This window comes from Sander lucioperca, chromosome 7 (genome assembly GCF_008315115.2).
Source record: "Sander lucioperca isolate FBNREF2018 chromosome 7, SLUC_FBN_1.2, whole genome shotgun sequence".
NCBI lineage: Eukaryota > Metazoa > Chordata > Actinopteri > Perciformes > Percidae > Sander > Sander lucioperca.
In genome coordinates, this window is record NC_050179.1 from 25,838,702 (window position 1) to 25,851,379 (window position 12,678).

Here is a 12,678-nt window from a genome sequence, read left to right on the forward strand (position 1 = left end):
AAGCGAAGTAACGTTAGCTATCGACTTCCCAAATGAAGTAGGCTAGCATTCTGTAGCTGGCCTTGTTCTCTGACTACCTTGTAGAAACAAACTAGAAAAAGACATATGACTCATTTTCAAAACGTTTACGCCACAGTCTGCCCTTTTATTTATTCCTCTCGTCTCTTTCTTCCTTTACCATCCTCAGTTGCTGTGTTGGCATCTGGCTCCGCTCTAGTTTGAGTCACGTGGTCAGTCTAATGCTGCGTTCAAGTGCTCCTGGTTAGCTCGTTCGTCTGGCTACTGGCTCAAGATAAGATAATACGATATTAAGACGTACCGTAATTGATTCCCCAGCGGGGACATTTGTTGCAGCAGTACAAGAGAAACAACAGAAACATAAATGAATAATGAAAGGTACATTAATTAAAGTAAACTGAAACTGAGTAGAATAAAATAGAAACTATACAAGAGTATTTGGAGACAAATTACATGATAAAGTGACAGTGGTGTGATTAATAGCAGTTAATTAATAAACAGTCCACAGCAGACTAATAGCCTATAGAATTCAGGGCAAGAGTAAATTTAACATATTACACATAGTATGCGTCTTGAGTCTATGAGAAGCCGCCTTGGCCGGAATTGAATACTTTAGTTGTACATACATATATACTTAACTTGCACATACATACTTCAAATGCATATACACATATACTGGTACTAAACACTTGCACATACATATATACTTTACTTGCACATACATATATACTGGTACTAACCACTTGCACATACGTGCATACTTCAGTTGCTCATACATAGGCTATATACTTCACTTGTGCATACATATATATACTTCACTTGCACATGCGTGCATAACGTGTGAGTATGTATGTATGTGTGCTTAAGTAGGTATGTACGTGCATGGGGGTTGGTAGTAGGGGAGGATGTTGGTGTGCTTAAACACGGGACTCAGGAGGTTCAAGACCACTGGTAAATATGTTGACCTAGTGACTTATTAATTGATTACTTTACTGTGTTTATTACTTATGCATACACACAGGACTTTCACTCAGGAGGTAGTCCATTATGGCAGTCAATAATGCAGCTTAGGTAAAGTTGTTTCTTTGTTTGCTCATAACTCCCGAGACAGCTTTACCTGAGCTGCAATATTGACTGCCATAATGCATTTTGCCTCCACCTGTCTCAACTTCTTAATTTATGTTTTGGCACCTTGTTGTACAAACTTTAAGTTAACGTCACAAAGTTGGGAATAAGTACAGGTATGTTTGTTACGAAAGTTAAGTAAGTAAACAATAAATAGGTCACTATGTCAGCAAATTGACATAAGGTCTTGGATGGGACTTGAACCCCATCTTCTATAGTGAAAGTCCTGTGCCAACCACCAACCCTTTGCACATATACATACTCAACCACACACACACACACACACACACACACACATACTCCCACATATTATGCATGTGTGTGGAAGTGAAGTATCCATGTATGCGCAAGTCAATATATTTATATGCGCAAGTGAAGGATATATGTATGCGCAAGTAAAGTATGCATCAATCACGTCACTGCGTCTTCTTAGTTTATTTATTTGAAGAGGTTTTTCTTCTATTTATTTAGTTATTTTGATGTGGGTTTTGTTATTTTTTTAATACATTTTTTATTTAAGATAAAGTACAATATCAGTTACAATTTAGTTAAGAGAATATGTTGTTTTGCACAGTTTATAAAAATAAAGGAATATTTTTCAGTCATTTGTGTGCAGCTCATTCTTTTGAAAATAAATTGTGAGAAAATATGTATGTTAAACTCAAAATCGTGAATCGTACCGAATCGTAAGTTCAGTGTATCGTTACATCCATAGATCCATAGATCCATGTTAATATTGACAGTCAATGGTTACATCCCTAGTTATTAGCAAACTAGGTACTTGTTGAATACTACACACCATTTTTTAGAGTTTATATCAAAATGATGGTCTTTATGAATAATGAAATGTCTGCTATTCTATGCTATATTCAGGTTATATGGGTATAACTACTCCCTTGTAGAGACTAGTCATAATTAGTGTTGGTTGTTTGTAACAATTATTGTCACTTATGACCTTTTTTTTTTTATACGTTAAACTAAAATTTAAGAAATAAATTCATAACTTTCTACACTAGCAGATTTTTCGTTGATAGTGCATATTCGGAATTATCCTACAGTACTTGAAGGCAAACGTGAGCGCAGCCAGCAACAGACGCGCCAACACACGCGCACACACACACACACACACACACACACACACACACACACACACACACACACACACACACACACACACACACACACACACAGCATCTGCTCTCTCCTCTTCTCTCATTGGATCCTTGCCTGAAACTTTGGAAACCAGTCTCTGTGTGTCTTGCAGTTTCAGGCATCAGCACAGATGTTTTCAGTTTGACCTCCTCCTCCGTCTGGTCTGGTAAGTTTGAATGACTTGCATTAAACAGGGAACATTCTATTGTGCTTAAAACCAGGCAGACGTGTTGATACTTTACAACATGCGGAATAGCCTATTTAGCGAGAATGGATATAGGCTACTTTCTGCCTCTGTGCGCGAGAAGTTTGCGACGCTGTTGGTCACGCTTGTGAGCATTTGGTGCTCGTTGACAGAGATAGCTGTGATTAGACAGTCGCACGAAGCCTATATCAGAGCGTTATTTAGTGGTGTGTGCAAATGATATGTAGCCTATGTTGGGACACAGTGTTCTTTGAAGTAGTTGGTACCCTCATGCTCACTTACATAAGGCTGACACTCCCACTTCTGAACGGAGGCATGAATCGATGGAGTTTTCTCAGTCTATTAGTGATTGCTATTTTATCATCAAGCAAAAACATCGTGGATTACTTTAAATTCATTATATTATATATATAGGCTATGCCTATCATCAAGCAATAACATCGTGGATTACTTTAAATTCATTATATTATATATAGGCTATGCCTATCATCAAGCAATAACATCGTGGATTACTTTAAATTCATTATATTATATATACACTCACCTAAAGGATCATTAGGAACACCTGTTAAATTTCACGTTAATGAAATTATCTAATCAACCAATCACATGGCAGCTGCTTCAATGCATTTAGGGGTGTGGTCCAGGTCTAGACAATCTCCTGAACTCCAAACTGAATGTGAGAATGGAAAAGAAAGGTGATCTAAGCAACTTTGAGCGTGGCATGGTTGTTGGTGCCAGACAATCTGCTCAGTTACTGAGATTTTTACGCACAGCCATTTCTTGGGTTTACAAAGAATGGTCTGAAAAAGGAAAAACATCCAGTATGCTGCAGTCCTGGGGGGCGAAAATGCCTTGTTGATGCTAGAGGTCAGAGGAGAATGGGCCGAGTGATTCAAGCTGATAGAAGATCAACTTTGACTCAAATAACCACTCGTTACCACCGAGGTATGCAGCAAAGCATTTGTGAAGCCACAACACAAACAACCTTGAGGCGGATGGGCTACACCAGCAGAAGACCCCACCGGGTACCACTCATCTCCTAAAAATAGGAAAATGAGGCTACAATTTGCACGAGCGCACCAAAATCGTCGAGTCTCGATTTCTGTTGAGACATTCAGATGGTAGAGTCAGAATTTGGCATAAACAGAATGAGAACATGGCTCCGTCATGCCTTGTTACCACTGGGCAGGCTGGTGGTGGTGGTGGTGGTGGTGGTGTAATGGTATGGGGGATCCATTTCACCTTCAGAACTGCCTTAATTCTTTGTGTCATTGATTCAACAAGGTGCTGGAAGCATTCTTTAGAAATGTTGGCCCATATTGATAGGATAGGGTCAAACATGGTATTAGTATGGTGTTCATAATCCTTTAGGTGAGTGTAGGCTATGCCTATATATACTGTATATATATAGTATATTGTTTGAGGATAAACTAGAAGATTGGCTGTGTCTATTGGTCATTATAGTGCATCATATTTGCTTTTCTTTTTGCCACGGAAGCATATTTAAAAAATAATAATAAAAAAATTGTCCAGGATGCCCCCACCCATTGGTACCTGAGGAGAAGGGGAGGATGGACACAGACACGATGGACATACACCCAGTGGTATGAGTTTTTACAGACAAACTGTAGGTGATATTTAGCAATGCAGCAGAGAGGAGGAAGAAAGATCACCTCATCTCTTCATCAAACCCTGCATGAAGCATGCCAACCCAAACCTGGTCTCCACTGCATTCTTGCTCAGTCCTTAACTGAAGTCTTCAGAAGATGCTGAGGAAGATGGTGACAATGAGGAGGATCCTCCATGTGAAGGGAGATGTGATGTGCACCATGCTGCTCCTGGTGCTATTCTGTCTGCTGCTCTATGCCCGCCAGGTAAGGATGGAACCAATCACAGCACAGGAAGGGGTCGATTGAAACTTTTTGCTAAATTCTTAGACAGTACAAATATCTCCTTCTCAGAAAAAAGTACTTCAGTCTTGGAAAATCACCTGTCCACTTCCCATGTCCAATCAAATCCCACTCATGTTTCCAGGTGGTGCTCTCCTCTGGGTGGGACAGGCCTGTCTGGAAGCTGGAAGTCCATGGCTCTACCAGCTCCAGCAGGAACTTGCTGGGCGCCAGCGGGGCCAAAGTAGGCCAGGAGTCTCCAGGGGTATGAGCTGATCAGATTCAAGTTATGAATGTGTGTGTTTGTCCGCAAGTATCACAATCAAAGTACACTCTAAAAAAATAAATCCGTTAAATAACAGAAAAGCTCATTACCTGGACTTTGCCCCGTAATTAAAACACGGGAATTGTGTGAGTAGCTACAGTTCAAATACAGAAGATTTTATGTTATTTAAAATCAGTGACAAAAAACAGCACTTTTAGTGGACGGAAATTGACGGCGCACAGATGCTCCGAGTGGTTAGGCCTACGTTGCAGCCTGTATCAGTGCAGTGATCTTGCTCAATACTGGACTAGTTTCAACAAATATACTTAGACCCAAAAACATGGGAAAATAGCATCCAGATTGAAAAACACCAAAGTTACCCTTTAATGTACAATGGGTATAATGATTAAAAAATAAAGCTGTACTATTAATATTTTAAACTAACAATGGAAAAGACTTTGTGTAATGTGAAAGGTGTCGCTTGTAGTGACGGAACCCACAGATTATTATCACCAACTATGCAGTTCCCTTTAGCTCTACAGTGGGTTTTAGCATCTTTCAGCTCATTGTTTAGGATTTACGGTCCGCAACTTTCAGTCTCACCGCTCTCGTCAGTGTCGTTTCCAGCCACAACAGGCAGCTAATAAACCCACTGTACACTACCTGCCAGCACCATGCAGCAGACAAAGTAAGCGAGTAGTCTGGTCCTTATTTAGGGAACGTCAGATCCCACATGAGGACGTGATGCTCTTTGTGTTCACAGAGAGACAGCATTGAGTGTGTGGAGACATTTTCACATAGTGTCTACTGCTGAGCTAAAACCCACAACTAGACTGTACAGGATAGCCAATACTCTGTGAATATTCATACTATTATGTACAGTGCATCAATGTATGTACACACAATATGTTTGTATTTATGTTTGAGTGAATGTCCATCTGTACTGATCCGGAGAGGCTCCAACACATTCTATTATTTTTTTTTTTTGGGGGGGGGGGCATTTCTGCCTTTATTGGATAGGAAAGCTGAGATATGAAAGGGGGAGAGAGAGAGGGGGGGAAGACATGCAGGAAAACCATCACAGGTCGGACTTGAACCCTGGACCTTCTGCATCGAGGATTAAACCTCTGCATATGTGTGCCCGCTCTACTAACTGAGCTAACCGGCCACCTCCAACACATTTTTTATAATGAACTTGGAAGAGATAAACATGAAGTAGTATAAACAGTAATTATGATGCTATTTTTGAAATGTAATTTTAGCTTTCATATTTCTTTTGCACATAAAACTATATTGTATATCGATTAAGATGACATTTAAGTGCTATAATAAATGTCCTCTGTCTTCTGTCTCACATCATTTCTCCTAATTAGCAGATCCCATCCCGCCCTTCAGAGCCACAGCTGCCTCCTTGCAAGCCCCAATCCAAGTCCAAACCTCCTCAGCCAAAGTCCAAACCTCAGGTCAAATCTAAGGGGAAATCCAAGACGCGGCGGAAAAATGCTGTGCCGACTAAGACCGCTGGCAAGCCCCTGCCCACGATGCCACCATTTGACTTTGAGGGCTATCTGAGAGAAAAGGACAACAGGAACTTTAAGCTGCTCATAGACCAGCCAGAGAAATGTCACCTCGGAGGAGCAGAGGAAGAACAAGAAAGAGGAAGTGAAGGGTCTACTACTGCTCCTTACATGCTGATTGCGGTGAAATCTATCCCTGCAGATTTTGATAAACGTCAGGTAAAATATGTATGAAGGCCTTTGCCAAAAAAATGACGTGTACTCTCACTGCCCTCACAGTGTATTTCCTAGCAGCAGCCAACAGCTGTTTTTGGGTGAAAAAGTTCTGATGAACCCTCTGTACACTACCTGCCCAGCACTGAACAGCAGACGAACAAAGTTAGCAACTAGCTTGTGAACACAGTGGAGCATTTAGCAGCTTAAGAGCCAGATATTCCCTTCAGGGGTTGGTGGTATGGAAGCGCATTGCATTTACAAAAGAAAAAATGAGTTACTATCTCATAATTACGAGATCAGGATCTCGTAGTTACGAGAAAAGACCTCATAATTACTAGATCTTTTCTCTGCCTGCACAATGTTGATATAGGCCTACTAATATCAATGTTATCCACATGAAGTAACACATGTAATATTTTACAGTGTCTCATACCGAGAAGGAAATAAAAGCAGATTAAATGCGATCGGATTTGCCCACTGTCTTATCCTGTAGCCTAGGTTAGCGAGGATTGATAACTATATATATATAAACTTTTCTCGTAATTATGAGATAGGAACTCATAATTATGAGAACTTTGCAGAGCCTTAATTTAATTTAAACTGGTGAGATATAAAAACAATCCCCTAATTACAGTTGTCATGAAGGGGGAATTCAGCTATAGAGACTCAAACCATTTTTTGTGCCAGACTGTAAGGGACTGTTCGTTATTTATTTCAGGGGCCACCGGAGGAGTTTTGGGATCTTTAATCAAAATAGACCTGACCCTCCCTTCACCAGCAATACATTTTGGATGACCCTCCAAAATGATACGGAAAAAAAGGGATGACCCTCCTCAACAATTTATTGATACATTCTGTACTGGTTTGCGCTTGGCAAAGATATACAGATATTGACATTGTTTTTTTACAGCCATGACTTACGTGATTAAACCTCTGCGTTCTCATAGTTGTCAGCTCGCCCGCTATAAATCCGGGCGCGCCGGCAAGATCTACGTCATTTTGACGTTTCGATGGCGCGCGCCAGGTTGGGAACGGCCAGTATAATTCATCTTTAAAGCTACAGTTTAAATTGTCTGGCTGACTAAACAGGGAGGGACCCATCTGCTAGCAATACGGGCCGAGACTGAGAGAGCTACATGGAGCTACATGGATAAATATGCACCAAACAAGCCACATTTTGCTGTTCTCATGAATATAAAAGTTGGGTGACCCTCCCCCCTAGACTAAAAAAAATTGGATGACCCTCCCATCAACAAAGAATAAAAAGACATGACCCTCCCCTATTTTCCTCCGGTGGTCCATTCCATAAATACCGAACGGTCCCTAAACATGTTTAATTCTGCTGTAAAGTTAGGCAGTTTATAGGTAGGTATAGATGTTTAGGCATAGGCTATTTACAGGTGTCCATAGGGATCGATTCCCTTTTGGAGCCAGCCTCAAGTTGCCACTTAATGAACTGCAGATTTTTGGCTTCATAACCGGTGGTTACCGCCTGATGTAAATAAGTGATTGTATGCTAATGTGCTGCACCCCAGTGAGAAAAAAATCAATTAATACAAATTTAAAGAGCCCCTATTATACTTTTTTTGGATTTGTCCCATCTTTTAGTGTGTTGTATAGTTTTTTGTGTATGTAATAGATGTATAACGTACAAAAGAACCCATTTCACTCCAAATGGAGTATTCTCTCCCACAGACAGCACTTTTTCTCAACTGCCTGAAATGGCTCGACCACTTTCCTTGGCTTGTTTGAATTTGGTTGACCAATCATATCAGAGTGGACTACCTGTCCAATCAGAGCAGACTAAGCTTTTTGGGAAGGCGGGCCAAGAGCTAAGACAGAGTGTTTCAGGTGGAGGCACTGCAGCAATAGGCAGTATGAGAAACATATGTTTTTTGAACATCAAAGCTGTAAACTTATTCTAGGAGATAACAAGAGTGCAAATATTATGCTGAAAATGAGTATAATATGGGCTTTTTGACCTAACATATTCACTCAGTCAATATCTTGGTCAACAAAACAATATCAGTGTCTCTGCACTTATTATTTTTAGGTGGTACGTCGGACCTGGGGTAAAGAAGGACTCATTAAAAATGGTGTGTCCATCCGTACCGTTTTCCTGCTGGGGGTTCCCAGGAATCGGACTGCTCTGCCTCTGTGGGATCGTCTCTTGACCTATGAGAGTCAAACCTTTAGGGATATCCTGCTCTGGGACTTTGAAGACACCTTCTTCAACCTGACGCTGAAGGAAACACATTTTCTGAAATGGGTTAACAGCAGCTGTCCTCGTGTCAAGTCAGTGTTTATAAGCCTAAATCAGGGGGTTGATCTGATTCTTAACCTTATTTGACTCATATCTGATGCTTCTCCTATTATCTCTTCACATACAGATTCATCTTCAAGGGTGATGCCGATGTGTATGTTAATGTGGAGAATATACTAGAGATGCTGCAAGGCCAAAAGCCAGACACGGATCTGTTTGTTGGTGATATTATTATCCATGCTAAACCCATTCGCCGGCGCAGTTCCAAATACTATGTGCCAGAGTTTCTTTACGGAGGGGGTTTGTACCCGAATTACGCTGGGGGAGGAGGGTTTGTCATGTCGGGACATACGGCTCGCAGACTTAGCTCTGCCTGTCAACAGGTACTTCAACGTTGGACAGTTTTAATATTTCAGTACGTCTGCTTTCAGAGTTTTAAGATGTTTAAGATGGTTTTGTTGTCACTTCCAGGTGGAGTTGTTCCCCATTGATGATGTCTTCCTGGGCATGTGCCTCCAGCTGATCGGCGTCAAACCAGCACGCCACCAGGGCTTTCGGACCTTCGGGATTCCCCGACCGTCGGCAGCACCCCACCTTCAGACGTTTGACCCCTGTTTTTACAGGGAACTCATGGTGGTTCACAGGCTCAGTGTTCCTCAGATCTGGCTTATGTGGAACCTCCTGCATGACCCCAAACTGAGCTGCCACAACAGGACCAGCCCGACATCCTGGCCCTTTAAGTGGAAGGATAAGATGGGAGAAGAGACGGATTACGGTGAGAAGCAGGTGTTTGTCACGCATTAGTGACTCCCCACAGGGCCCAGTGGGATCTGCAAGAGCCCTAGCGAGGATATAATGGTTATAAAGCAGGATCTGTGGATCTTGAAGGGCTTGCGATGTGTTCAAAAGCACAGTCGAGTCATATGAGACTTTTTTCCAAGCTGGCAGATCATCTCTGGGGGAAATGAATTGGCAAAGGCCTAATGTGCTTCAGATTTTTCGGTAAGGAAGCCCAGACAGAATTTAGGGTGTAGCCATCCAAGCCTGTCTGTGTGTTCATACAGTGCAGCAAGACTTTGATTTCCAAAGAAGATTATAAGAAGACTTTTGAATGTGTAATCTTCAGAATGTATTGTGTTTTAATTGTTTACACAAAGAAACAGTAAGATCTACAAGGACAACATGACAAACGACATGTTTACTTCAGAGTTACTTTCTAAGGAAGTTCTCATTTTTTTTATATAAAAGCAGATTTTCTTATAAAAGTAGATATGGCACACATCACATTCAATATAAATGTAGTTTTTAATTGAATTTGGCCAAAGAATATTCAACAAAATAGCTATAAGCCTAATACGAGTGACCACAAGGCAACGACAGAAAAATGTCTTTCACGTACAAAGGGGAAGCACCTGACAGCGCCCATGCAGCCACAATTAATAGCAACACATTAAAAATGCGACAACATAAAGAAGTGCAATTATTCCATATGCGTAATCAGACAACTGTGGATTGGTTATAATGTTTTGGATGAAATGGCTATCCCAACGTCAGAAATGCAGCGACGGTGCCCTTGCAAAATAGACCATAGAGATTGCAGAAGGGGGGGAGAATGCCTGACAACTGGCGATTCTTCTACCATCAATGCAAATAGTTCAGCATCTTGTATTTCGCCACTTATCTGCTCCCTAATCATATGTGCCATAACGTCTAGTATTTCATTCTGTCTATCATGATGCATGTAGATTTTCTGGTCAACTGTTCGAATTTGCCTAGGATCTGTAAAAGTTCAAGGCCTGACTCTTTCTGAATAGTCCACTCGTTCTACGCTGTCACTGCATATTTATGCTCCCCACTAGAACTGGGTGTCTTGAACGAACTTGGTACTTGCAGTTGCAGTTGTGGTAGCCATCATGTGTAAATGCCGCCTTTTCTCCATGGTTTCCTGGACGTTGAAAGTGGCTGCATGCAAAGCAGAAAGCACACTCCTTGGAAATAGAATATTCCAGCCATTTGTAATCCTCATACCATCTACGCTTGAAGTAGTGACCCTGTTGTCCAACTTTTGTAGCTGGACAATGCTGAGGGGCTTGGTTCTTTAACAGGTGACTGACTTAAATCAGAGGGAGTGGTGACCGTGCTAACAGCGCAGCTAACGGTGGCTGCGCTAGCACCAACAAACTGCTCTGGTGCTCCCTCATGTTGTGGCTCATGAGTTTCTCTCTACGACTCATCTTTCTAATCCCCCTCTTCTCCTTGGGCCCCCTCGGAGTCTGGGTCTGGATCTCCACAGCGCTGTGGAGTAAGGTCTGGCTACACCCCAGATACATTGCAGGATAGGAGAAAAAAACGCTCTGGGTTGTTTTGCGTTTCTTTAAACCAATCACAATCGTCTTGGGCCGCGCTAAGCTCCGGACGCAGTGACGGTGGCTCTGCAAAATAGTCTCGGGAAGGAACTTGTTCTGGTGGAACATTTGCACCCCGCAAATGAAAACGCCGCATACAATATTAAATGAAGTTAACCGTTCACACAATACAGTAACGTGAGCTAATTAAATCAGCTGGGTACATGGTTAAACGTCATTTGCTCTTACCAGTGTATCGCCGTGTGTACTTCGTCCACAGCAATCCCACCAATTGGTCCCCAAACGTCCCAGTTAGAGAGTAAATGCTGTAAACATATTCTTTGTAAATGTTTACAATCATTCCCCGAAAGAACCAAGCAGGCCTGCCTTATTGCACAATCCAAATTTTCTTCAAAACTTGCCATTTATAGCGTGTGTCTTGCTGGCTGGAAGGTTATTGTTGTTTCCCTTAGCGAAGGGATTTTGAGAACAGCAACACACAGAGAGCAGAAGGAGAGGGACAAAACCTGACATCTGGATGCCAGGCTTTATCCTGGAAATGTACTTCCGTTGATCCAGACTAGGAACAATGTGGCTGGTCATTAACTTAAATATTTCTGTATTTATTCCTCCTGTTGGCCTCGGGTCAAATTTGACTCATTTTCAAAAAGTTTCTATATCAGAAATATGGGTTTCATTCGACCAAATTGTCAAAAAAAAACCCGTGGATGGTTCCATAAAACGCTCTTCACAAGTAAAATAAATGATCGGTTCACTACTTTCTTTGAATTTGGGTGTTTCATTCAATTTTTATAGCATTTGAAGAAAAAAAATGGATAAAAGAACATTGAAAAAACCAACAAACACATTTCAAAAGCGCAGAAAAAAATCGACAAAAACTTTGGAAAAAGTGACAAAAAACGTGGAAAAAATTGTAACAAAAACATTGGGTATAGCGACAAAGAAAAAAAAAAATTTAATTAAAAATGTTGACCCAGAAAAACAAAAAGTTGCATGTTCGACAGGAAGACGACACGGGTTAAAAAAACAAAAAACAGAAACAAAACGAAATTTCTTGAGGGGCTTTAACTGGTGTTAGTATGTAGATTTGTGATGTGGCTAGCACCCCCCCCTTGCCCCAGTGCAGCACCGGGACTGGGTTAGCTGGTTTAACCCCTTCCAAGCGTGAAAGCGTCTGTGTGTGTGAGACATCAACATTGTTAACATAGGCACATTGACTCACATCGGACTGTGTGGACAGCCGGGACTGGTGATTGCTCTGTGTACTGTGTGAGTGGAAAGACAGTAGAGAATTTGTGTGCGTTCTCACCGTGAATCACAAGCAGAGACTTTCCTCACTCCCTTATGCTGGATAGAGCCACAAATGGACAGTCGCATTATCTGAAGGAACAACAAATGAAGCCTAAATGGGAACCAGCTGGGACACACACACGGACACACACACACACACACACACACACACACACACACCTCTGCTAAATGTTTGTTGGGAAGCCTGATACTTGAGGAGTCAGGCATGTGTTGCTACTTCCATGTGAACACTACAATCGTTGTAATGTATAATTCTGTGTTTTTGGTTAAAACTCTTGATATTGTTACCCTCATCTGTTTTCGTAATGTTAAATGTTAACTGCGTTTCAACAGCAAGCATGTTCCCAG

At 41.5% G+C, this 12,678-nt stretch overlaps 1 protein-coding gene across 4 annotated transcripts; it reads left to right on the plus strand.

The window, feature by feature from the left end:
• The first annotated feature begins 2,329 nt into the window (after positions 1 to 2,329).
• Positions 2,330 to 9,747, plus strand: b3gnt9 (UDP-GlcNAc:betaGal beta-1,3-N-acetylglucosaminyltransferase 9). Of its 4 annotated transcripts, none has more exons than XM_031294846.2 (7): positions 2,330 to 2,461; positions 4,037 to 4,377; positions 4,538 to 4,657; positions 6,031 to 6,393; positions 8,444 to 8,685; positions 8,781 to 9,036; positions 9,125 to 9,747. In XM_031294846.2, exons 2-7 carry the CDS (start codon positions 4,270 to 4,272, stop codon positions 9,455 to 9,457), a joined length of 1,422 nt encoding a protein of 473 aa, XP_031150706.1. In that variant the 5' UTR covers positions 2,330 to 2,461; positions 4,037 to 4,269; the 3' UTR covers positions 9,458 to 9,747. The 4 variants fall into 4 exon arrangements, with proteins under 4 accessions (XP_031150706.1, XP_035859274.1, XP_035859275.1 ...); XM_036003381.1 differs by having other exon boundaries at positions 4,538 to 4,636; XM_036003382.1 differs by having other exon boundaries at positions 4,538 to 4,636; positions 6,034 to 6,393.
• The last annotated feature ends 2,931 nt before the right edge of the window (positions 9,748 to 12,678 follow it).

What these genes read in the sequence shown, in the direction of transcription:
- b3gnt9 (XM_031294846.2), top strand. Translation starts at nt 4,270, where the DNA reads ATGCTGAGGAAGATGGTGACAATGAGGAGGATCCTCCATGTGAAGGGA. An exon ending in CAGATTTTGATAAACGTCAG is followed by an intron (nt 6,394 to 8,443) that starts GTAAAATATGTA and finishes TATTATTTTTAG; the next exon opens with GTGGTACGTCGGACCTGGGG. An exon ending in TTAGCTCTGCCTGTCAACAG is followed by an intron (nt 9,037 to 9,124) that starts GTACTTCAACGT and finishes TGTCACTTCCAG; the next exon opens with GTGGAGTTGTTCCCCATTGA.